Source organism: Oncorhynchus gorbuscha, unplaced genomic scaffold, assembly GCF_021184085.1.
Source record: "Oncorhynchus gorbuscha isolate QuinsamMale2020 ecotype Even-year unplaced genomic scaffold, OgorEven_v1.0 Un_scaffold_5219, whole genome shotgun sequence".
Classification (NCBI taxonomy): Eukaryota; Metazoa; Chordata; class Actinopteri; order Salmoniformes; family Salmonidae; genus Oncorhynchus; species Oncorhynchus gorbuscha.
The window spans coordinates 1-27828 of NW_025749070.1; the positions used below are offsets into that span (position 1 = coordinate 1).

The 27828-nt window shown below is 50.7% G+C and overlaps 1 protein-coding gene across 1 annotated transcript; it reads right to left on the reverse strand.

The window, feature by feature from the left end:
• Window positions 1–857: 857 nt before the first annotated feature.
• Window positions 858–27821, reverse strand: LOC124028999 (ATP-binding cassette sub-family B member 6-like; the record flags this gene model as incomplete). The annotated part of the gene is made up of 9 exons (XM_046340876.1): window positions 858–943; window positions 12798–12861; window positions 13211–13287; window positions 15330–15455; window positions 15663–15728; window positions 15864–15973; window positions 18635–18756; window positions 18948–19140; window positions 27758–27821. Coding segments are annotated over 9 exons (908 nt in total), but the record flags the coding sequence as incomplete, so codon positions are not given.
• Window positions 27822–27828: the final 7 nt, after the last annotated feature.

Here is a 27828-nt window from a genome sequence, read left to right on the forward strand (position 1 = left end):
CAGAGATTAACATTCTCATGACATGATTAACTACACATTCTCATTCTGATCAGAGATTAACTACACATTCTCATGACATCAGAGATTAACTACACACATTCTTATGACATCAGAGATTAACTACACATTCTCATGACATCAGAGATGAACTACACATTCTCATGACAGAGATTAACTACACATTCTCATGACATCAGGGATTAACTACACACATTCTCATGACATCAGAGATTAACTACACATTCTCATGACATCAGAGATTAACTACACACATTCTCATGACATCAGAGATTCTCATGACATCAGAGATTAACTACACACATTCTCATGACATCAGAGATTAACTACACATTCTCATGACATCAGAGATTAACTACACATTCTCACGACATCAGAGATTAACTACACACATTCTCATGACATCAGGGATTAACTACACACATTCTCATGACATCAGAGATTAACTACACATGTTTTTTATGACATCAGAGATTAACTACACATTCTCACGACATCAGAGATTAACTACACACATTCTCATGACATCAGGGATTAACTACACACATTCGCATGACATCAGAGATTAACTACACACATTCTCATGACATCAGAGATTAACTACACATTCTCATGACATCAGAGATTAACTACACACATTCTCATAACATCAGAGATTAACTACACATTCTCATGACATCAGAGATTAACTACACACATTCTCATAACATCAGAGATTAACTACACATGTTTTTTATGACATCAGAGATTAACTACACATGTTTTTTATGACATCAGAGATTAACTACACATGTTTTTATGACATCAGAGATTAACTACACGTGTTTTTTATGACCTACCCCTCAGTGTAGCTGAAGCACACATTCTGAAACTTCACCTCGCCCGTTGTCAACTGGAGGTCTGTGGCGCTGACATCGTCTTTCACCTGGACAAGACAACATGACAGGAAATGAGATCAACAGTGTGGTGAAACTCAGGGACTAGATGCACAACAGTGTGGTGAAACTCAGGGACTAGATGCACAACAGTGTGGTGAAACTCAGGGACTAGATGCACACAGTGTTGTGTTCCCTGATGTGCTTTATGTATTGATTTGTTGTTAATAAAAAAAACATTTAAAAAAATAATAATTTGTAAAAAATGTTAAAATAGATGCACACAGTGGATCTCAGACATAAAAACAATATAACGCACCGCCTTGCAGTTACCGGCAAAGCATTTTTACCCTCCTCCCGCTTCACTCCTCTCTCCACAGTCCCACAGCCCAGAGTCGCACAGTCCACAGTCTCACAGCCCAGAGTCCCACAGCCAACAGTCTCACAGCCCACAGTCGCACAGTCCACAGTATCACAGCCCACAGTCTCACAGCCCACAGTCCCACAGCCCACAGTCCCACAGCCCAGAGTCCCACAGCCCAGAGTCGCATAGTCCACAGTCTCACAGCCCAAAGTCCCACAGCCCACAGTCTCACAGCCCAAAGTCCCACAGCCCAGAGCCCCACAGCCCACAGTCTCAAAGCCCAGAGTCCCACAGCCCACAGTCTCACAGCCCAGAGTCCCACAGCCCAGAGCCCCACAGTCCACAGTCTCACAGCCCAGAGTCCCACAGCCCAGAGTCCCACAGCCCACAGTCTCACAGTCTCACAGCCCAGAGTCCCACAGCCCAGAGTCTCACAGCCCAGAGTCCCACAGTCTCACAGCCCACAGCCCACAGTCCCACAGCCCACAGTCTCACAGCCCACAGTCCCACATCCCAGAGTCCCACAGCCCAGAGTCCCATAGCCCACAGTCTCACAGTCTCACAGCCCAGAGTCCCACAGCCCAGAGTCTCACAGCCCAGAGTCCCACAGCCCAGACTCCCACAGTCTCACAGCCCCACAGCCCACAGTCTCACAGCTCACAGTCCACAGCCCAGAGTTCCACAGCCCACAGTCCCACAGCCCAGAGTCCCACAGTCTCACAGCCCACAGTCCCACAGTCTCACAGCCCACATCCCAGTCCCACAGCCCAGAGTCCCACAGTCTCACAACCCACAGTCTCACAGCCCACTGTCTCACAGCCCACTGTCTCACAGCCCACAGTCCCACAGCCCAGAGTCCCACAGCCCACAGTCTCACATCCCACAGTCTCACAGCCCACAGTCTCACAGCCCACAGTCCCACAGCCCAGAGTCTCACAGCCCAGAGTCCCACAGCCCAGAGTCCCACAGTCTCACAGCCCACAGTCTCACAGCCCACAGTCCCACCTCCCAGAGTCCCACAGCCCAGAGTCCCACAGTCCCACAGTCCACAGTCTCACAGCCCAGAGTCCCACAGCCCACAGTCTCACAGCCCAAAGTCCCACAGCCCGGAGTCCCACAGCCCACAGTCTCACAGCCCAGAGTCCCAAAGCCCAGAGTCCCACAGCCCACAGTCTCACAGTCTCACAGCCCAGAGTCCCACAGCCCAGAGTCTCACAGCCCAGAGTCCCACAGTCTCACAGCCCACAGCCCACAGTCCCACAGCCCACAGTCTCACAGCCCACAGTCCCACAGCCCAGAGTCCCACAGCCCAGAGTCCCACAGCCCACAGTCTCACAGTCTCACCGCCCAGAGTCCCACAGTCTCACAGCCCACAGTCCCACAGTCCCACAGTCTCACAGCCCACATCCCAAAGTCCCACAGCCCAGAGTCCCACAGTCTCACAGCCCACAGTCTCACAGCCCACAGTCCAGAGTCCCACAGCCCAGACTCCCACAGTCTCACAGCCCCACAGCCCACAGTCTCACACCTCACAGTCCCACAGCCCAGAGTTCCACAGCCCACAGTCCCACAGCCCAGAGTCCCACAGTCTCACAGCCCACAGTCCCACAGTCACACAGTCTCACAGCCCACATCCCAAAGTCCCACAGCCCAGAGTCCCACAGTCTCACAGCCCACAGTCCCACAGCCCAGAGTCCCACAGCCCACAGTCTCACAGCCCACAGTCTCACAGCCCACAGTCTCACAGCCCACAGTCCCACAGCCCAGAGTCCCACAGCCCAGAGTCCCACAGTCTCACAGCCCAGAGTCCCACAGCCCAGAGTCCCACAGTCTCACAGCCCACAGTCCCACAGTCCCACAGTCTCACAGCCCACAGTCCCACATCCCAGAGTCCCACAGCCCAGAGTCCCACAGCCCTCGGTCTCACAGCCCAAAGTCCCACAGCCCAGAGCCCCACAGCCCACAGTCTCACAGCCCAGAGTCCCACAGCCCACAGTCTCACAGCCCAGAGTCCCACAGCCCAGAGTCCCACAGCCCACAGTCTCACAGTATCACAGCCCAGAGTCCCACAGCCCAGAGTCTCACAGCCCAGAGTCCCACAGTCTCTCAGCCCACAGTCCACAGTCCCACAGCCCACAGTCTCACAGCCCACAGTCCCACAGCCCAGAGTCCCACAGCCCAGAGTCCCACAGCCCACAGTCTCACAGTCTCACAACCCAGAGTCCCACAGCCCAGAGTCTCACAACCCAGAGTCCCACAGCCCAGAGTCTCACAGCCCAGAGTCCCACAGCCCAGACTCCCACAGTCTCACAGCCCCACAGCTCACAGTCTGACAGCCCAGAGTTCCACAGCCCACAGTCCCACAGCCCAGAGTCCCACAGTCTCACAGCCCACAGTCCCACAGTCCCACAGTCTCACAGCCCACATCCCAGAGTCCCACAGCCCAGAGTCCCACAGTCTCACAACCCACAGTCTCACAGCCCACTGTCTCACAGCCCACAGTCCCACAGCCCAGAGTCCTACAGCCCACAGTCTCACAGCCCACAGTCTCACAGCCCACAGTCTCACAGCCCACAGTCTCACAGCCCAGAGTCCCACAGTCCCACAGCCCAGAGTCCCACAGTCTCACAGCCCACAGTCCCACAGTCCCACAGTCTCACAGCCCACAGTCCCACATCCCAGAGTCCCACAGCCCAGAGTCACACAGTCTCACAGCCAACAGTCTCACAGCCCACAGTCTCACAGCCCACAGTCTCACAGCCCACAGTCCCACAGCCCAGAGTCCCACAGTCTCACAGCCCAGAGTCCCACAGCCCAGAGTCCCACAGTCTCACAGCCCAGAGTCACACAGCCCAGAGTCCCACAGTCCAGAGCCCCACAGTCCCACAGTCCACAGTCTCACAGCCCAGAGTCCCACAGTCCAGAGCCCCACAGTCCCACAGTCCACAGTCTCACAGCCCAGAGTCCCACAGCCCAGAGTACCACAGTCCAGAGGCCCACAGCCCAGAGTCCCACAGCCCACAGTCCCACAGCCCAGAGTCCCACAGTCCCACAGCACTACAGTCCCACAGTCCCACAGCACCACAGTCCCACAGCCCAGAGTCCCACAGTCGCACAGCACCACAGTTCCACAGCCCACAGTCCAGAGTCCCACAGCCCAGAGTCCCACAGTCCAGAGTCGCACAGCCCAGAGTCGCACAGCCCAGTGTCCCACAGCCCAGAGTCCCACAGCTCACAGTCCCACAACCCAGAGTCCCACAGCCCAGAGTTCCACAGCCCAGAGTCCCACAGCCCAGAGTCCCACAGCCCACAGCCCACATCCCAAAGTCCCACAGTCCAGAGCCCCACAGTCCCACAGTCCACAGTCTCACAGCCCAGAGTCCCACAGTCCAGAGCCCCACAGTCCCACAGTCCACAGTCTCACAGCCCAGAGTCCCACAGCCCAGAGTACCACAGTCCAGAGGCCCACAGCCCAGAGTCCCACAGCCCACAGTCCCACAGCCCAGAGTCCCACAGTCCCACAGCACTACAGTCCCACAGTCCCACAGCACCACAGTCCCACAGCCCAGAGTCCCACAGTCGCACAGCACCACAGTTCCACAGCCCACAGTCCAGAGTCCCACAGCCCAGAGTCCCACAGTCCAGAGTCGCACAGCCCAGAGTCGCACAGCCCAGTGTCCCACAGCCCAGAGTCCCACAGCTCACAGTCCCACAACCCAGAGTCCCACAGCCCAGAGTTCCACAGCCCAGAGTCCCACAGCCCAGAGTCCCACAGCCCACAGCCCACATCCCAAAGTCCCACAGCCCAGAGTCCCACAGTCTCACAGCCCACAGTCCCACAGCCCAGAGTCCCACAGCCCACAGTCTCACAGCCCACAGTCTCACAGCCCACAGTCTCACAGCCCACAGTCCCACAGCCCAGAGTCCCACAGCCCAGAGTCCACAGTCTCACAGCCCAGAGTCCCACAGCCCAGAGTCCCACAGTCTCACAGCCCACAGTCCCACAGTCCCACAGTCTCACAGCCCACAGTCCCACATCCCAGAGTCCCACAGCCCAGAGTCCCACAGCCCTCGGTCTCACAGCCCAAAGTCCCACAGCCCAGAGCCCCACAGCCCACAGTCTCACAGCCCAGAGTCCCACAGCCCACAGTCTCACAGCCCAGAGTCCCACAGCCCAGAGTCCCACAGCCCACAGTCTCACAGTATCACAGCCCAGAGTCCCACAGCCCAGAGTCCCACAGCCCAGAGTCCCACAGCCCACAGTCTCACAGTCTCACAACCCAGAGTCCCACAGCCCAGAGTCTCACAACCCAGAGTCCCACAGCCCAGAGTCTCACAGCCCAGAGTCCCACAGCCCAGACTCCCACAGTCTCACAGCCCCACAGCTCACAGTCTGACAGCCCAGAGTTCCACAGCCCACAGTCCCACAGCCCAGAGTCCCACAGTCTCACAGCCCACAGTCCCACAGTCCCACAGTCTCACAGCCCACATCCCAGAGTCCCACAGCCCAGAGTCCCACAGTCTCACAACCCACAGTCTCACAGCCCACTGTCTCACAGCCCACAGTCCCACAGCCCAGAGTCCTACAGCCCACAGTCTCACAGCCCACAGTCTCACAGCCCACAGTCTCACAGCCCACAGTCTCACAGCCCAGAGTCCCACAGTCCCACAGCCCAGAGTCCCACAGTCTCACAGCCCACAGTCCCACAGTCCCACAGTCTCACAGCCCACAGTCCCACATCCCAGAGTCCCACAGCCCAGAGTCACACAGTCTCACAGCCAACAGTCTCACAGCCCACAGTCTCACAGCCCACAGTCTCACAGCCCACAGTCCCACAGCCCAGAGTCCCACAGTCTCACAGCCCAGAGTCCCACAGCCCAGAGTCCCACAGTCTCACAGCCCAGAGTCACACAGCCCAGAGTCCCACAGTCCAGAGCCCCACAGTCCCACAGTCCACAGTCTCACAGCCCAGAGTCCCACAGTCCAGAGCCCCACAGTCCCACAGTCCACAGTCTCACAGCCCAGAGTCCCACAGCCCAGAGTACCACAGTCCAGAGGCCCACAGCCCAGAGTCCCACAGCCCACAGTCCCACAGCCCAGAGTCCCACAGTCCCACAGCACTACAGTCCCACAGTCCCACAGCACCACAGTCCCACAGCCCAGAGTCCCACAGTCGCACAGCACCACAGTTCCACAGCCCACAGTCCAGAGTCCCACAGCCCAGAGTCCCACAGTCCAGAGTCGCACAGCCCAGAGTCGCACAGCCCAGTGTCCCACAGCCCAGAGTCCCACAGCTCACAGTCCCACAACCCAGAGTCCCACAGCCCAGAGTTCCACAGCCCAGAGTCCCACAGCCCAGAGTCCCACAGCCCACAGCCCACATCCCAAAGTCCCACAGTCCAGAGCCCCACAGTCCCACAGTCCACAGTCTCACAGCCCAGAGTCCCACAGTCCAGAGCCCCACAGTCCCACAGTCCACAGTCTCACAGCCCAGAGTCCACAGCCCAGAGTACCACAGTCCAGAGGCCCACAGCCCAGAGTCCCACAGCCCACAGTCCCACAGCCCAGAGTCCCACAGTCCCACAGCACTACAGTCCCACAGTCCCACAGCACCACAGTCCCACAGCCCAGAGTCCCACAGTCGCACAGCACCACAGTTCCACAGCCCACAGTCCAGAGTCCCACAGCCCAGAGTCCCACAGTCCAGAGTCGCACAGCCCAGAGTCGCACAGCCCAGTGTCCCACAGCCCAGAGTCCCACAGCTCACAGTCCCACAACCCAGAGTCCCACAGCCCAGAGTTCCACAGCCCAGAGTCCCACAGCCCAGAGTCCCACAGCCCACAGCCCACATCCCAAAGTCCCACAGCCCAGAGTCCCACAGTCTCACAGCCCACAGTCCCACAGCCCAGAGTCCCACAGCCCACAGTCTCACAGCCCACAGTCTCACAGCCCACAGTCTCACAGCCCACAGTCCCACAGCCCAGAGTCCCACAGCCCAGAGTCCCACAGTCTCACAGCCCAGAGTCCCACAGCCCAGAGTCCCACAGTCTCACAGCCCACAGTCCCACAGTCCCACAGTCTCACAGCCCACAGTCCCACATCCCAGAGTCCCACAGCCCAGAGTCCCACAGCCCTCGGTCTCACAGCCCAAAGTCCCACAGCCCAGAGCCCCACAGCCCACAGTCTCACAGCCCAGAGTCCCACAGCCCACAGTCTCACAGCCCAGAGTCCCACAGCCCAGAGTCCCACAGCCCACAGTCTCACAGTATCACAGCCCAGAGTCCCACAGCCCAGAGTCTCACAGCCCAGAGTCCCACAGTCTCTCAGCCCACAGTCTCTCAGCCCACAGCCCACAGTCTCACAGCCCACAGTCCCACAGCCCAGAGTCCCACAGCCCAGAGTCCCACAGCCCACAGTCTCACAGTCTCACAACCCAGAGCCCCACAGCCCAGAGTCTCACAACCCAGAGTCCCACAGCCCAGAGTCTCACAGCCCAGAGTCCCACAGCCCAGACTCCCACAGTCTCACAGCCCCACAGCTCACAGTCCCACAGCCCAGAGTTCCACAGCCCACAGTCCCACAGCCCAGAGTCCCACAGTCTCACAGCCCACAGTCCCACAGTCCCACAGTCTCACAGCCCACATCCCAGAGTCCCACAGCCCAGAGTCCCACAGTCTCACAACCCACAGTCTCACAGCCCACTGTCTCACAGCCCACAGTCCCACAGCCCAGAGTCCTACAGCCCACAGTCTCACAGCCCACAGTCTCACAGCCCACAGTCTCACAGCCCACAGTCTCACAGCCCAGAGTCCCACAGTCCCACAGCCCAGAGTCCCACAGCCCAGAGTCCCACAGCCCACAGTCTCACAGTATCACAGCCCAGAGTCCCACAGCCCAGAGTCTCACAGCCCAGAGTCCCACAGTCTCTCAGCCCACAGTCCACAGTCCCACAGCCCACAGTCTCACAGCCCACAGTCCCACAGCCCAGAGTCCCACAGCCCAGAGTCCCACAGCCCACAGTCTCACAGTCTCACAACCCAGAGTCCCACAGCCCAGAGTCTCACAACCCAGAGTCCCACAGCCCAGAGTCTCACAGCCCAGAGTCCCACAGCCCAGACTCCCACAGTCTCACAGCCCCACAGCTCACAGTCCCACAGCCCAGAGTTCCACAGCCCACAGTCCCACAGCCCAGAGTCCCACAGTCTCACAGCCCACAGTCTCACAGCCCACAGTCCCACATCCCAGAGTCCCACAGCCCAGAGTCACACAGTCTCACAGCCAACAGTCTCACAGCCCACAGTCTCACAGCCCACAGTCTCACAGCCCACAGTCCCACAGCCCAGAGTCCCACAGTCTCACAGCCCAGAGTCCCACAGCCCAGAGTCCCACAGTCTCACAGCCCAGAGTCCCACAGCCCAGAGTCCCACAGTCCAGAGCCCCACAGTCCCACAGTCCACAGTCTCACAGCCCAGAGTCCCACAGTCCAGAGCCCCACAGTCCCACAGTCCACAGTCTCACAGCCCAGAGTCCCACAGCCCAGAGTACCACAGTCCAGAGGCCCACAGCCCAGAGTCCCACAGCCCACAGTCCCACAGCCCAGAGTCCCACAGTCCCACAGCACTACAGTCCCACAGTCCCACAGCACCACAGTCCCACAGCCCAGAGTCCCACAGTCGCACAGCACCACAGTCCCACAGCCCACAGTCCAGAGTCCCACAGCCCCACAGCATCACAGCCCAGAGTCCCAAAGCCCACAGCACCACAGTCCCACAGTCCAGAGTCCCACAGCCCACAGTCCCACAGCCCAGAGTCCCACAGTCCAGAGTCCCACAGCCCAGAGTCCCACAGCCCAGAGTCCCACAGCCCAGAGTCCCACAGCCCACAGTCCCACAGCCCAGAGTCCCACAGTCCCACAGCACTACAGACCCACAGTCGCACAGCACCACAGTTCCACAGCCCACAGTCCAGAGTCCCACAGCCCAGAGTCCCACAGTCCAGAGTCGCACAGCCCAGAGTCGCACAGCCCAGTGTCCCACAGCCCAGAGTCCCACAGCTCACAGTCCCACAACCCAGAGTCCCACAGCCCAGAGTCCCACAGCCCACAGCCCAGAGTCCCACAGCCCACAGCCCACAGCCCACAGTCCCACAGCACCACAGTCCCACAGCACCACATTCCCACAGCCCAGAGTCCCACAGCCCAGAATCCCACAGCCCACAGTCTCACAGTCTCACAGCCCAGAGTCCCACAGCCCAGAGTCTCACAGCCCAGAGTCCCACAGCCCAGACTCCCACAGTCTCACAGCCCCACAGCTCACAGTCCCACAGCCCAGAGTTCCACAGCCCACAGTCCCACAGCCCAGAGTCCCACAGTCTCACAACCCACAGTCTCACAGCCCACTGTCTCACAGCCCACAGTCCCACAGCCCAGAGTCCCACAGCCCACAGTCTCACAGTCTCACAGCCCAGAGTCACACAGCCCAGAATCCCACAGCCCACAGTCTCACAGTCTCACAGCCCAGAGTCCCACAGCCCAGAGTCTCACAGCCCAGAGTCCCACAGCCCAGACTCCCACAGTCTCACAGCCCCACAGCTCACAGTCCCACAGCCCAGTGTTCCACAGCCCACAGTCCCACAGCCCAGAGTCCCACAGTCTCACAACCCACAGTCTCACAGCCCACTGTCTCACAGCCCACAGTCCCACAGCCCAGAGTCCCACAGCCCACAGTCTCACAGTCTCACAGCCCAGAGTCCCACAGCCCAGAATCCCACAGTCCAGAGCCCCACAGTTCCACAGTCCACAGTCCCACAGTCCAGAGTCCCACAGTCCAGGGTCCCACAGTCCAGAGTCCCACAGCCCAGAGTCCCACAGTCCCACAACCCAGAGTCCCACAACCCAGAGTCCACAGCCCACAGCCCAGAGTCCCACAGCCCACAGCCCAGAGTCCCACAGCCCACACCCCACAGCCCAGAGTCCTACAGTCCCACAGCACTACAGTCCCACAGCACCACAGTCCCACAGCCCAGAGTTCCACAGTCTCACAGCCCACAGCACCACAGTCCCACAGCCCACAGTCCAGAGTCCCACAGCCCCACAGCATCACAGCCCAGAGTCCCAAAGCCCACAGCACCACAGTCCCACAGTCCAGAGTCCCACAGCCCACAGTCCCACAGCCCAGAGTCCCACAGCCCAGAGTCCCACAGCCCAGAGTCCCACAGCCCAGAGTCCCACAGCCCAGTCCTGAAGCCCACAGTCCCACAACCCAGAGTCCCACAGCCCAGAGTCCCACAGCCCAGAGTCCCACAGCCCACAGCCCAGAGCGCCACAGCCCACAGCCCAGAGTCCCACAGCCCAGAGTCCCATAGCCCACAGCCCACAGCCCAGAGTCCCACAGCCCAGAGTCCCATATCCCAGAGTCCCACAGTCCAGTCCCACATCCCAGAGTCCCACAGCCCAGAGTCCCACAGCCCATAGGCCCACAGCACCACAGTCCCACAGCCCACAGTCCAGAATCCCACAGCCCAGAGTCCCACAGTCCAGAGTCGCACAGCCCAGAGTCGCACAGCCCAGAGTCCCACAGCACTACAGTCCCACAGTTCCACAGCCCACAGCACCACAGTCCCACAGCCCAGAGTTTCACAGTCCCACAGTCCACAGTCCACAGTCCCACAGCCCCACAGCCCACAGCACCACAGCCCAGAGTCTCAAAGCCCACAGCACCACAGTCCCACAGTCCAGAGTCCCATATCCCAGAGTCCCACAGTCCAGTCCCACATCCCAGAGTCCCACAGCCCAGATTCCCACAGCTCATACTCCCACAGCACCACAGTCCCACAGCCCACAGCCCCGAGTCCCACAGCATCACAGCCCAGAGTCCCACAGCACCACAGTCCCACAGTCCAGAGTCCCACAGCCCAGAGTCCCACAGCCCATAGCACCACAGTCCCACAGCACCACAGTCCCACAGCCCACAGCACCACAGTCCCACAGCACCACAGTCCCACAGCCCACAGCACCACAGTCCCACAGCAAAACAGTCCCACAGCACCACAGTCCCACAGCACCACAGTCCCACAGCCCACAGCACTACAGTCCCACAGCACTATAGTCCTACAGCCCAGAGTCCCACAGTCCCACAGCCCAGAGTCCCACAGTCCAGAGTCCCACAGCACTACAGTCCCACAGCCCAGAGTCCCACATTACCACAGTCCCACAGCCCAGAGTCCCACTGTCCACAGCACCACAGCCAGAGACAGAGGAGACAGAGATGGAGCGGGAGAGGCAGACGGAGCGGGAGAGGGAGACGGAGCGGGAGAGGGAGACGGAGAGGGGGGAGAGGGAGACAGAGACAGAGATGGAGATGGAGCGGGAGAGGGAGACAGAGACAGAGACAGAGATGGAGCGGGAGAGGGAGACGGAGAGGGGGGAGGGGGAGACAGAGACAGAGACAGAGATGGAGCGGGAGAGGGAGACTGAGAGGGGGAGAGGGAGACAGAGAGGGGGAGAGGGAGACGGAGCGGGAGAGGGAGACAGAGACAGAGATGGAGATGGAGCGGGAGAGGGAGACGGAGACAGAGACAGAGATGGAGCGGGAGAGGGAGACGGAGAGGCTGGAGAGGGAAACAGAGAGGGGGAGAGGGACACAGAGAGGAGGGAGAGGGAGACGGAGCGGGAGAGGGAGACGGAGAGGGGGAGAGGGAGACAGAGAGGGGGGAGAGGGAGACAGAGACAGAGATGGAGCAGGAGAGGGAGAGGGAGACGGAGCGGGAGAGGGAGACAGAGAGGGGGAGAGGGAGACAGAGAGGGGGAGAGGGAGACAGAGACAGAGATGGAGCAGGAGAGGGAGAGGGAGAGGGAGAAGGAGACAGAGATGGAGCGGGAGAGGGAGACGGAGCGGAAGAGGGAGACGGAGACAGAGACAGAGATGGAGCGGGAGAGGGAGACAGAGAGGGGGAGAGGGAGACAGAGACAGAGACAGAGACGGAGCGGGAGAGGGAGACGGAGACAGAGACAGAGACGGAGCGGGAGAGGGAGACGGAGCGGAAGAGGGAGACAGAGACAGAGAGGTGGGAGAGGGAGACAGAGAGGGGGGAGAGGGAGACAGAGAGGTGGGAGAGGGAGACGGAGACAGAGACAGAGACGGAGCGGGAGAGGGAGACGGAGAGGGGGGAGAGGGAGACGGAGATAGAGATGGAGCGGGAGAGGAAGACGGAGAGCGGGGAGAGGGAGACGGAGACAGAGACAGAGATGGAGCGGGAGAGGGAGACAGAGAGGGGGAGAGGGAGACAGAGAGGTGGGAGAGGAGACGGAGACAGAGACAGAGACGAAGCGGGGAGAGGGGAGACGGAGAGGGGGGAGAGGGAGACGGAGATAGAGATGGAGCGGGAGAGGAAGACGGAGAGCGGGGAGAGGGAGACGGAGAGGGAGGGCAGGAGCAGGGGCAAACACACGGACGGGGACACAAACACAAACCTGACCATGGCCTCAGCAGTTTAAATGATAAACACGTCTCATTACCCCTCAGATACAGGAGTAACTCACCTCTTTGTGTTCTGTTAAGATCTTGAACATGTTCTCCATGTCAATAAAGGAACTCTGGATTAGTCTGTGGAGAGAATATGTTGAGTTATCCAGTAACGAAGGCATAGCGAAATGCATGTGACTGTAGATCTCACCTGTAATATGTACCAGGCCAGTTGATCTCAACTGTAATCTGTACCAGACCAGGTGATCTCACCTGTAATATGAACCAGACCAGGTGATCTCACCTGTAATCTGTACCTGACCAGTTGATCTCACCTGTAATATGTACCAGGCCAGTTGATCTCAACTGTAATATGTACCAGACCAGGTGAGCTCACCTGTAATATGTACCAAACCAGGTGATCTCACCTGTAATATGTACCAGACCAGGTGATCTCACCTGTAATATGTACCAGACCAGGTGATCTCACCTGTAATATGTACCAAACCAGTTGAGAGGAGTGTACAGCTGGATGATGTAGGTGCCAAACAGGACATAGTCACCAACCTAAGGAGAAGTGGGCAGACCAATAACACACAACCACATTCAATTCACTATCATCCCTGCTGACTAACACCCTGACTAACACCCTGACTAACACCCTGCTGACCAACACCCTGCTGACTAACACCCTGCTGACTAACACCCTGCTGACTAACACCCTGTTAACTAACACCCTGCTGACTAACACCCTGCTGACTAACACCCTGCTGACTAACACCCTGTTAACTAACACCCTGACTAACACTCTGCTGACTAACACCCTGCTAACTAACACCCTGACTAACACCCTGACAAACACCCTGCTGACTAACACCCTGCTGACTAACACCCTGCTGACTAACACCCTGACTAACACCCTGCTGACTAACACCCTGCTGACTAACACCCTGCTAACTAACACCCTGACTAACACCCTGCTAACTAACACCCTGCTGACTAACACCCTGCTGACTAACACCCTGTTAACTAACACCCTGACTAACACTCTGCTGACTAACACCCTGCTAACTAACACCCTGACTAACACCCTGACAAACACCCTGCTGACTAACACCCTGCTGACTAACACCCTGCTGACTAACACCCTGACTAACACCCTGCTGACTAACACCCTGCTGACTAACACCCTGCTAACTAACACCCTGACTAACACCCTGCTAACTAACACCCTGCTGACTAACACCCTGCTGACTAACACCCTGTTAACTAACACCCTGACTAACACTCTGCTGACTAACACCCTGCTAACTAACACCCTGACTAACACCCTGACAAACACCCTGCTGACTAACACCCTGACTAACACCCTGACAAACACCCTGCTGACTAACACCCTGCTGACTAACACCCTGCTGACTAACACCCTGCTGACCAACACCCTGACTAACACCCTGCTGACTAACACCCTGCTGACTAACACCCCTGACTAACACCCTGACTAACACCCTGCTGACTAACACCCTGCTAACTAACACCCTGACCAACACCCTGCTGACTAACACCCTGCTGACTAACACCCTGCTGACCAACACCCTGCTGACTAACACCCTGCTGACTAACACCCTGCTGACTAACACCCTGACTAACACCCTGCTAACTAACACCCTGCTGACTAACACCCTGACTAACACCCTGCTGACTAACACCCTGCTGACTAACACCCTGCTGACTAACACCCTGACTAACACCCTGCTGACTAACACCCTGACTAACACCCTGCTGACTAACACCCTGCTGACTAACACCCTGCTGACTAACACCCTGCTGACTAACACTCTGCTGACTAACACCCTGCTAACTAACACCCTGCTAACTAACACCCTGACCAACACCCTGCTGACTAACACCCTGCTGACTAACACCCTGCTGACCAACACCCTGCTGACTAACACCCTGCTGACTAACACCCTGCTGACTAACACCCTGACTAACACCCTGCTAACTAACACCCTGCTGACTAACACCCTGACTAACACCCTGCTGACTAACACCCTGCTGACTAACACCCTGCTGACTAACACCCTGACTAACACCCTGCTGACTAACACCCTGACTAACACCCTGCTGACTAACACCCTGCTGACTAACACCCTGCTGACTAACACCCTGCTGACTAACACTCTGCTGACTAACACCCTGCTGACTAACACCCTGCTGACTAACACCCTGACTAACACCCTGCTGACTAACACCCTGCTAACTAACACCCTGACAAACACCCTGCTGACTAACACCCTGCTGACTAACACCCTGCTGACTAACACCCTGCTGACTAACACCCTGACTAACACCCTGCTAACTAACACCCTGACAAACACCCTGCTGACTAACACCCTGCTGACTAACACCCTGCTGACTAACACCCTGACTAACACCCTGCTGACTAACACCCTGCTAACTAACACCCTGACAAACACCCTGCTGACTAACACCCTGCTGACTAACACCCTGCTGACTAACACCCTACTGACTAACACCCTGACTAACATCAAGAGAGATCACGTATAAATAGAGAAGGAATCAGAGGATGCCAATGTGGGCTGTACCTGGAACTGGCCTTCTGTGACCATGTAAGCACAGAGCAGAGAACCTGCTAATAGCCCTGTGCCAATGATCAGGTTCTGGGTCTGGTTCAGTAGGGCCAACGAGGCGTTGGTCTTCCACTCTGACTGCTGCAGACAGGACAGGGGAACACCAATCACCAGCTAGCTACCTCAACATCAACCAATCAGGACAGGAGAGCACAATCCTCAGCTAGCTACCTCAACATCAACCAATCAGGAGAGCACAATATCTACATCTCAGACTGTATAGATGTCAATACCCCAACAACAGGACCTGGAGATCGTAAAGTCAGGGAATGTTCGATATCCTTTTACCTGGTACTTCAGAATTGCCTCCTCGAAGCAGGTCACTTCATACCCCTCAGCATTGTAATATTTCACCTGCAACAAAAGGTTTGCCTGAAAGCAGGGTTTATCTGGGTAGTAAGCTGTTGAGGAGGTTGGGATGTGAAAAGGGTCTGGGTAAAGTTTAGGTTTGAGGTTAGCAGGGGGTATTGGATATGGCTCAGTCAGTACCGTCTCAAAGTTGAGCAGCGAGTCCACAGCCTTAGACTTGGCGTTGTTGTCCTGAGTGTTCATGTCTCGTCTGTACTTGGTCCTCCATTCAGTGATCAGGATGGTGAAAGCTGGGGAATAAAATGTGCTTTCAGAGGACAACCTGGGCTCCAAACAAGGGACCCTCTGAACACCTCGGCCACTGTCACCCACAATGCATCGTTATCTGTCACGCTACTAACGCTGCTATCGGCTACAAGAAGTCATCAAACTGAGTCTGTCCTCTGTCAGTATCATTGTGTCATAGAATAGGACCTGTCACTGATATGCACCAAAACTTCATACTCAAGAAACACTGTCAATACCACTGATTTCTGCATCCAGGGTGAAAGGTTTTTTGGAGTCAGTGGCATTGACAGTGTTTCTTGAGTATGAAGTTTTGGTGCATATCAGAAACTCTAGTTCTACTGGCTGAAGACTTCGAGGGTGACAGAAACTCTAGTTCTACGGGCTGGAGACGTTGAGGGTGACAGAAACTCTAGTTATACGGGCGGAGCGTCCAGGGTGACAGAAACTCTAGTTCTATGGGCTGGAGACATCGAGGGTGACAGAAACTCTATTTCTACGGGCTGGAGATGTCCAGGGTGACAGAAACTCTAGTTCTACGGGCTGGAGACATCGAGGGTGACAGAAACTCTAGTTCTACGGGCTGGAGACATCGAGGGTGACAGAAACTCTAGTTCTACGGGCTGGAGAAGTCCAGGGTGACAGAAACTCTAGTTCTACGGGCTGGAGACATCGAGGGTGACAGAAACTCTAGTTCTACGGGCTGGAGATGCCCAGGGTGACAGAAACTCTAGTTCTACGGGCTGGAAATGTTCAGGGTGACAGACACTCTAGTTCTACGGGCTGGAGATGTCCAGGGTGACAGAAACTCTAGTTCTACGGGCTGCATGCGTCGAGGGTGACAGAAACTCTAGTTATACGGGCGGAGACGTCCAGGGTGACAGAAACTCTAGTTATATGGGCTGGAGATGTCCAGGGTCACAGATACTCTAGTTCTACGGGCTTGCTGCCCAGGGTGACAGAAACTCTAGTTATATGGGCTGGAGATGTCCAGGGTCACAGATACTCTAGTTCTACGGGCTGGCTGCCCAGGGTGACAGAAACTCTAGTTCTACGTGCTGGAGATGTCCAGGGTGACAGAAACTCTAGTTCTACGGGCTGCATGCGTCGAGGGTGACAGAACCTCTAGTTATATGGACGGAGACGTCCAGGGTCACAGAAACTCTAGTTCTACGGGCTGGATACATCGAGGGTGACAGAAACTCTAGTTCTACGGGCTGGAGATGCCCAGGGTGACAGAAACTCTAGTTCTACGGGCTGGAGACGTCGAGGGTGACAGAAACTCTAGTTATACGGGCTGGAGACGTCGAGGGTGACAGAAACTCTAGTTCTACGGGCGGAGATGTCCAGGGTGACAGAAACTCTAGTTCTACAGGCTGGAGATGCCCAGGGTGACAGAAACTCTAGTTCTACGGGCTGGAGATGTCCAGGGTGACAGAAACTGTAGTTATACGGGCGGAGACGTCCAGGGTGACAGAACCTCTAGTTCTACGGGCTGGAAACGTCGAGGGTGACAGAAACTCTAGTTCTACGGGCTGGAGACGTCGAGTGTGACAGAAACTCTAGTTCTACGGGCTGGAGACGTCGAGTGTGACAGAAACTCTAGTTCTACGGGCGGACATGTCCAGGGTGACAGAAAATCTAGTTCTACGGGCTGGAGATGTTGAGGGTGACAGAAACTCTAGTTCTACGGGCTGGAGACGTCGAGGGTGACAGAAACTCTAGTTCTACGGACTGGAGACGTCGAGGGTGACAGAAACTCTAGTTCTACGGGCTGGAGACGTTGAGGGTGACAGAAACTCTAGTTCTACGGGTTCAATATGTCGAGGGTGACAGAAACTCTAGTTCTATGGGCTGGAGACGTCGAGGGTGACAGAAACTCTAGTTCTACGGGCTGGAGACTTTGAGGGTGACAGAAACTCTAGTTATACGGGCTGGAGACGTCCAGGGTGACAGAAACTCTAGTTCTACGGGCTGGAGACGTCGAGGGTGACAGAAACTCTAGTTCTACGGGCTGGAGACTTCGAGGGTGACAGAAACTCTAGTTATACGGGCTGGAGATGTCCAGGGTCACAGAAACTCTAGTTCTATGGGCTGGAGATGTCCAGGGTGACAGAAACTCTAGTTCTACGGGCTGGAGACTTTGAGGGTGACAGAAACTTTAGTTCTACGGGCTGGAGATGTCCAGGGTGACATAAACTCTAGTTCTACGGGCGGAGACATCGAGGTTGACAGAAACTCTAGTTCTACGGGCTGGAGACTTCGAGGGTGACAGAAACTCTAGTTATACGGGCGGAGACGTCCAGGGTGACAGAAACTCTAGTTCTACGGGCTGGAGACTTCGAGGGTGACAGAAACTCTAGTTCTACGGACTGGAGACGTCATGACGGCCACTACTTGTGCACACACAACTAACTAGCTAGTGATTCCACACAACTAACTAGTTAGTGATTCCACACAACTAACTAGTTAGTGATTCCACACAACTAACTAGCTAGCGATTCCACACAACTAACTAGCTAGCGATTCCACACAACTAACTAGCTAGTGATTCCACACAACTAACTATTTAGTGATTCCACACAACTAACTAGCTAGCGATTCCACACAAATAACTAGCCTAGCTAGCGATTCCACATCAGCTAAACCTGAATCAGTCAACTCACTGAGGTAGATCAGCAAGCAGATGAAGACGATGAGGCCGAACAAGGCACTGAAGTAGGATACAAAGTAGAGGATGGCGATGAGTATATCAGCGATGGTGGGCAGGATACTGAAGATGATGTAGCTGAGGAGAGAGAGAGGGGAGAGAGGGTGGCAGGATACTGAAGATGATGTAGCTGAGGAGAGAGAGGGGAGAGAGGGTGGCAGGATACTGAAGATGATGTAGCTGAGGAGAGAGAGGGGAGAGAGGCTGGTAGGATACTGATAGGATAGATTGAGCTGATATGGGTGAGTGTGAGTGTGGAGGGGGTGTACCTGAGCAGGTTGTTGATAGAAGATGTTCCTCGGTCTACACTACTCAGAACGTCCCCAGTGTGTCTCCCCAGGTGCCAGCGCAACGACAGGGAGTGGAGGTGACCAAACAGACGGACCTGAACCACCCTACTGGTGTATTGCTGGACCTGCGTCCACAGGAAGGACCTCAGGTTACTGATAAACCCTGATGTACCTGGGGAGGGAGGGACGGAGGGAGGGAGGGAGGGAGGGAGGGAGGGAGGGAGGGAGGGAGGGAGGGAGGGAGGGAGGGAGGGAGGGAGAAAAAGAGAGAGAGTCAAACCAGACAGTGAGAGACTCAGAGGAAGCCATTAATAGGTAACAGTAGCCATTAATAGGTAACAGTAGCCATTAATAGGTAACAGTAGCCATTAATAGGTAACAGTGGCCATTAGTAGGCCATTAGTAGGCAACAGTAGCCATTAATAGGTAACAGTAGTCATTAATAGGTAACAGTAGCCATTACTAGGTATCAGTAGCCATTAATAGGTAACAGTAGCCATTAATAGGTAACAGTAGCCATTAATAGGTAACATTAGCCATTAATAGGTAACAGTAGCCATTAATAGGTAACAGTAGCCATTAATAGGTAACAGTAGCCATTAATAGGTAACAGTAGCCATTAGTAGGTAACAGTAGCCATTAGTAGGTAACAGTAGCCATTAGTAGGTAACAGTAGCCATTAATAGGTAACAGCGGCCATTAATAGGTAACAGTGGACATTAATAGGTAACAGTAGCCATGAGTAGGTAACAGTAGCCATTAATAGGTCATTAATAGGTAACAGTAGCCATTAATAGGTCATTAATAGGTAACAGTAGCCATTAATAGGTCAGTAATAGGTAACAATAGCCATTAATAGGTAACAGTGTTCATTAATAGGTAACGGTGGCCATGAATAGGTAACATAAGCCATTAATAGGCCAGTAATAGGTAACAGTGGTCATTAATAGGTAACAGTGGCCATTAATATGCCATTAATAGGTAACAGTAGCCAAGAACAGGTAACACAGCCATTAATAGGTAACAGTAGCCTTTAGTTGGTAACAGTGGTCATTAATAGGTAACAGTAGCCATTAGTTGGTAACAGTGGTCATTAATAGGTAACAGTAGCCATTCGTAGGTAACAGTAGCCATGAATAGGTAACAGTGGCCATTAATTGGTAACAGTAGCCAATAATATGTCATTAATAGGTAACAGTAGCCATTAGTAGGTAACAGTAGCCATGAATAGATTACAGTGGCCATTAATAGGTAACAGTGACCATTAATAGGTAACAGTGGACATTAATAGGTAACAGTAGCCATGAATAGGTAATAGTAGCCATGAATAGGTAACAGTAGCCATTAATAAGTCATTAATAGGTAACAATAGCCATTAATAGGTAACAGTGGTCATTAATAGGTAACAATAGCCATTAATAGGTAACAGTGGTCATTAATAGGTAACGTTGGCCATGATTAGGTAACAGTAGCCATTAATAAGTCATTAATAGGTAACAGTAGCCATTAGTTGGTAACAGTAGCCATTAGTAGGTAACAATAGTCATTAATAGGTAACAGTGACCATTAATAGGTAACAGTAGCCATTAGTTGGTAACAGTAGCCATTAGTAGGTAACAGTAGCCATTAGTAGGTAACAGTAGCCATTAGTAGGTAACAGTAGCCATTAATAGGTAACAGTAGCCATTAGTAGGTAACAGTAGCCATTAGTAGGTAACAGTAGCCATTAATAGGTAACAGTAGCCATTAATAGGTAACAGTAGCCATTAAAAGGTAACAGTAGTCATTAATAGGTAACAGTAGCCATTAATAGGTAACAGTAGCCATTAATAGGTAACAGTAGTCATTAATAGGTAACAGTAGCCATTAATAGGTAACAGTAGCCATTAGTTGGTAAAAGTAGCCATTAATAGGTAACAGTGGCCATTAATAGGCCATTAATAGGTAAAAGTAGCCATTAATAGGTAACAATAGCCATTAGTTGGTAACAATAGCCATTAATAGGTAACAGTGGCCATTAATAGGCCATTAATAGCTAACAGTAGCCATTAATAGGTAACAGTAGCCATTAGTTCGTAACAGAAGCCATTAATAGGTAACAGTGGCCATTAATAGGTAAAAGTAGCCATTAGTAGGTAACATGAGCCATTAGTTGGTAACAGTAGCCATTAATAGGCCATTAATAGGTAACAGTAGCCATTAATAGGTAACAGTAGCCATTAGTTGGTAACAGTAGCCATTAATAGGTAACAGCGGCCATTAATAGGTAACAGTGGCCATTAATAGGTCATTAATAGGTAACAGTAGCCATTAATAGGTAACAGTAGCCATTAGTAGGTAACAGTAGCCATTAATAGGTAACAGTAGCCATTAGTAGGTAACAGTAGCCATTAATAGGTAAAAGTAGCCATTAGTAGGTAACATGAGCCATTAGTTGGTAACAGTAGCCATTAATAGGCCATTAATAGGTAGCAGTAGCCATTAATAGGTAACAGCAGCCATTAGTTGGTAACAGTAGCCATTAATAGGTAACAGCGGCCATTAATAGGTAACAGCAGCCAATAGTTGGTAACAGCAGCCATTAATAGGTAACAGCGGCCATTAATAGGTAACAGTGGCCATTAATAGGTCATTAATAGGTAACAGTAGCCATTAATAGGTAACAGTAGCCATTAGTTGGTAACAGTGGCCATTAGTTGGTAACTGTAGCCATTAGTTGGTAACAGTAGCCATTAATAGGTAACAGTAGCCATTAGTAGGTAACAGTAGCCATTAATAGGTAACAGTAGCAATTAATAGGTAACAGTAGCCATTAGTTGGTAACAGTAGCCATTAGTAGGTAACAGTAGCAATTAATAGGTAACAGTAGCCATTAGTTGGTAACAGTAGCCATTAATAGGTAACAGTAGCCATTAGTAGGTAACAGTGGCCATTAATAGGTAACAGTAGCCATTAGTAGGTAACAGTAGCCATTAATAGGTAACAGTAGCCATTAGTTGGTAACAGTAGCCATTAATAGGTAACAGTAGCCATTAGTAGGTAACAGTAGCCATTAATAGGTAACAGTAGCCATTAGTTGGTAAAAGTAGCCATTAATAGGTAACAGTGGCCATTAATAGGCCATTAATAGGTAAAAGTAGCCATTAATAGGTAACAGTAGCCATTAGTTCGTAACAGAAGCCATTAATAGGTAACAGTGGCCATTAATAGGTAAAAGTAGCCATTAGTAGGTAACATGAGCGATTAGTTGGTAACAGTAGCCATTAATAGGCCATTAATAGGTAACAGTAGCCATTAATAGGTAACAGTAGCCATTAGTAGGTAACAGTAGCCATTAATAGGTAACAGTAGCCATTAGTAGGTAACAGTAGCCATTAATAGGTAAAAGTAGCCATTAGTAGGTAACATGAGCCATTAGTTGGTAACAGTAGCCATTAATAGGCCATTAATAGGTAACAGTAGCCATTAATAGGTAACAGCAGCCATTAGTTGGTAACAGTAGCCATTAATAGGTAACAGCGGCCATTAATAGGTAACAGCAGCCAATAGTTGGTAACAGCAGCCATTAATAGGTAACAGCGGCCATTAATAGGTAACAGTGGCCATTAATAGGTCATTAATAGGTAATAGTAGCCATTAATAGGTAACAGTAGCCATTAGTTGGTAACAGTGGCCATTAGTTGGTAACAGTAGCCATTAGTTGGTAACAGTAGCCATTAATAGGTAACAGTAGCCATTAGTAGGTAACAGTAGCCATTAATAGGTAACAGTAGCAATTAATAGGTAACAGTAGCCATTAGTTGGTAACAGTAGCCATTAGTAGGTAACAGTAGCAATTAATAGGTAACAGTAGCCATTAGTTGGTAACAGTAGCCATTAATAGGTAACAGTAGCCATTAGTAGGTAACAGTGGCCATTAATAGGTAACAGTAGCCATTAGTAGGTAACAGTAGCCATTAATAGGTAACAGTAGCCATTAGTTGGTAACAGTAGCCATTAATAGGTAACAGTAGCCATTAGTAGGTAACAGTAGCCATTAATAGGTAACAGTAGCCATTAGTTGGTAAAAGTAGCCATTAATAGGTAACAGTGGCCATTAATAGGCCATTAATAGGTAAAAGTAGCCATTAATAGGTAACAGTAGCCATTAGTTAAGTAACAGAAGCCATTAATAGGTAACAGTGGCCATTAATAGGTAAAAGTAGCCATTAGTAGGTAACATGAGCCATTAGTTGGTAACAGTAGCCATTAATAGGCCATTAATAGGTAACAGTAGCCATTAATAGGTAACAGTAGCCATTAGTTGGTAACAGTAGCCATTAATAGGTAACAGCGGCCATTAATAGGTAACAGTGGCCATTAATAGGTCATTAATAGGTAACAGTAGCCATTAATAGGTAACAGTAGCCATTAGTAGGTAACAGTAGCCATTAATAGGTAACAGTAGCCATTAGTAGGTAACAGTAGCCATTAATAGGTAACAGTAGCCATTAGTTGGTAACAGTAGCCATTAATAGGTAACAGTAGCCATTAATAGGTAACAGTAGCCATTAATAGGTAACATTAGCCATTAATAGGTAACAGTAGCCATTAATAGGTAACAGTAGCCATTAATAGGTAACAGTAGCCATTAATAGGTAACAGTAGCCATTAGTAGGTAACGGTGGCCATGAATAGGTAACATAAGCCATTAATAGGCCAGTAATAGGTAACAGTGGTCATTAATAGGTAACAGTGGCCATTAATATGCCATTAATAGGTAACAGTAGCCAAGAACAGGTAACACAGCCATTAATAGGTAACAGTAGCCTTTAGTTGGTAACAGTGGTCATTAATAGGTAACAGTAGCCATTAGTTGGTAACAGTGGTCATTAATAGGTAACAGTAGCCATTCGTAGGTAACAGTAGCCATGAATAGGTAACAGTGGCCATTAATTGGTAACAGTAGCCAATAATATGTCATTAATAGGTAACAGTAGCCATTAGTAGGTAACAGTAGCCATGAATAGATTACAGTGGCCATTAATAGGTAACAGTGACCATTAATAGGTAACAGTGGACATTAATAGGTAACAGTAGCCATGAATAGGTAATAGTAGCCATGAATAGGTAACAGTAGCCATTAATAAGTCATTAATAGGTAACAATAGCCATTAATAGGTAACAGTGGTCATTAATAGGTAACAATAGCCATTAATAGGTAACAGTGGTCATTAATAGGTAACGTTGGCCATGATTAGGTAACAGTAGCCATTAATAAGTCATTAATAGGTAACAGTAGCCATTAGTTGGTAACAGTAGCCATTAGTAGGTAACAATAGTCATTAATAGGTAACAGTGACCATTAATAGGTAACAGTAGCCATTAGTTGGTAACAGTAGCCATTAGTAGGTAACAGTAGCCATTAGTAGGTAACAGTAGCCATTAGTAGGTAACAGTAGCCATTAGTAGGTAACAGTAGCCATTAATAGGTAACAGTAGCCATTAGTAGGTAACAGTAGTCATTAGTAGGTAACAGTAGCCATTAATAGGTAACAGTAGCCATTAATAGGTAACAGTAGCCATTAAAAGGTAACAGTAGTCATTAATAGGTAACAGTAGCCATTAATAGGTAACAGTAGCCATTAATAGGTAACAGTAGTCATTAATAGGTAACAGTAGCCATTAATAGGTAACAGTAGCCATTAGTTGGTAAAAGTAGCCATTAATAGGTAACAGTGGCCATTAATAGGCCATTAATAGGTAAAAGTAGCCATTAATAGGTAACAATAGCCATTAGTTGGTAACAATAGCCATTAATAGGTAACAGTGGCCATTAATAGGCCATTAATAGCTAACAGTAGCCATTAATAGGTAACAGTAGCCATTAGTTCGTAACAGAAGCCATTAATAGGTAACAGTGGCCATTAATAGGTAAAAGTAGCCATTAATAGGTCATTAATAGGTAACAGTAGCCATTAATAGGTAACAGTAGCCATTAGTAGGTAACAGTAGCCATTAATAGGTAACAGTAGCCATTAGTAGGTAACAGTAGCCATTAATAGGTAAAAGTAGCCATTAGTAGGTAACATGAGCCATTAGTTGGTAACAGTAGCCATTAATAGGCCATTAATAGGTAACAGTAGCCATTAATAGGTAACAGCAGCCATTAGTTGGTAACAGTAGCCATTAATAGGTAACAGCGGCCATTAATAGGTAACAGCAGCCAATAGTTGGTAACAGCAGCCATTAATAGGTAACAGCGGCCATTAATAGGTAACAGTGGCCATTAATAGGTCATTAATAGGTAACAGTAGCCATTAATAGGTAACAGTAGCCATTAGTTGGTAACAGTGGCCATTAGTTGGTAACAGTAGCCATTAGTTGGTAACAGTAGCCATTAATAGGTAACAGTAGCCATTAGTAGGTAACAGTAGCCATTAATAGGTAACAGTAGCAATTAATAGGTAACAGTAGCCATTAGTTGGTAACAGTAGCCATTAGTAGGTAACAGTAGCAATTAATAGGTAACAGTAGCCATTAGTTGGTAACAGTAGCCATTAATAGGTAACAGTAGCCATTAGTAGGTAACAGTGGCCATTAATAGGTAACAGTAGCCATTAGTAGGTAACAGTAGCCATTAATAGGTAACAGTAGCCATTAGTTGGTAACAGTAGCCATTAATAGGTAACAGTAGCCATTAGTAGGTAACAGTAGCCATTAATAGGTAACAGTAGCCATTAGTTGGTAAAAGTAGCCATTAATAGGTAACAGTGGCCATTAATAGGCCATTAATAGGTAAAAGTAGCCATTAATAGGTAACAGTAGCCATTAGTTCGTAACAGAAGCCATTAATAGGTAACAGTGGCCATTAATAGGTAAAAGTAGCCATTAGTAGGTAACATGAGCCATTAGTTGGTAACAGTAGCCATTAATAGGCCATTAATAGGTAACAGTAGCCATTAATAGGTAACAGTAGCCATTAGTTGGTAACAGTAGCCATTAATAGGTAACAGCGGCCATTAATAGGTAACAGTGGCCATTAATAGGTCATTAATAGGTAACAGTAGCCATTAATAGGTAACAGTAGCCATTAGTAGGTAACAGTAGCCATTAATAGGTAACAGTAGCCATTAGTAGGTAACAGTAGCCATTAATAGGTAACAGTAGCCATTAGTTGGTAACAGTAGCCATTAATAGGTAACAGTAGCCATTAGTAGGTAACAGTAGCCATTAATAGGTAACAGTAGCCATTAGTTGGTAAAAGTAGCCATTAATAGGTAACAGTGGCCATTAATAGGCCATTAATAGGTAAAAGTAGCCATTAATAGGTAACAGTAGCCATTAGTTCGTAACAGAAGCCATTAATAGGTAACAGTGGCCATTAATAGGTAAAGTAGCCATTAGTAGGTAACATGAGCCATTAGTTGGTAACAGTAGCCATTAATAGGCCATTAATAGGTAACAGTAGCCATTAATAGGTAACAGTAGCCATTAGTTGGTAACAGTAGCCATTAATATGTAACAGCGGCCATTAATAGGTAACAGTGGCCATTAATAGGTCATTAATAGGTAACAGTAGCCATTAATAGGTAACAGTAGCCATTAGTAGGTAACAGTAGCCATTAATAGGTAACAGTAGCCATTAATAGGTAACAGTAGCCATTAGTTCGTAACAGAAGCCATTAATAGGTAACAGTGGCCATTAATAGGTAAAAGTAGCCATTAGTAGGTAACATGAGCCATTAGTTGGTAACAGTAGCCATTAATAGGCCATTAATAGGTAACAGTAGCCATTAATAGGTAACAGTAGCCATTAGTTGGTAACAGTAGCCATTAATAGGTAACAGCGGCCATTAATAGGTAACAGTGGCCATTAATAGGTCATTAATAGGTAACAGTAGCCATTAATAGGTAACAGTAGCCATTAGTAGGTAACAGTAGCCATTAATAGGTAACAGTAGCCATTAGTAGGTAACAGTAGCCATTAATAGGTAAAAGTAGCCATTAGTAGGTAACATGAGCCATTAGTTGGTAACAGTAGCCATTAATAGGCCATTAATAGGTAACAGTAGCCATTAATAGGTAACAGCAGCCATTAGTTGGTAACAGTAGCCATTAATAGGTAACAGCGGCCATTAATAGGTAACAGCAGCCATTAGTTGGTAACAGCAGCCATTAATAGGTAACAGCGGCCATTAATAGGTAACAGTGGCCATTAATAGGTCATTAATAGGTAACAGTAGCCATTAATAGGTAACAGTAGCCATTAGTTGGTAACAGTGGCCATTAGTTGGTAACAGTAGCCATTAGTTGGTAACAGTAGCCATTAATAGGTAACAGTAGCCATTAGTAGGTAACAGTAGCCATTAATAGGTAACAGTAGCAATTAATAGGTAACAGTAGCCATTAGTTGGTAACAGTAGCCATTAGTAGGTAACAGTAGCAATTAATAGGTAACAGTAGCCATTAGTTGGTAACAGTAGCCATTAATAGGTAACAGTAGCCATTAGTAGGTAACAGTGGCCATTAATAGGTAACAGTAGCCATTAGTAGGTAACAGTAGCCATTAATAGGTAACAGTAGCCATTAGTAGGTAACAGTAGCCATTAGTAGGTAACAGTAGCCATTAATAGGTAACAGTAGCCATTAGTAGGTAACAGTAGTCATTAATAGTTAACAGCGGCCATTAATAGGTCACAGTAGCCATTAATAGGTAACAGTAGCCATTAGTTGGTAACAGTAGCCATTAATAGGTAACAGTAGCCATTAGTAGGTCACAGTGATCGGAGTGTCCTATTATTCCTCACCTGCCCCTCCACCCTGGAGGAATTTGAGCAGGACATAAATACTCACGGTGGTGGCCAGGGTCCTCCAGCTG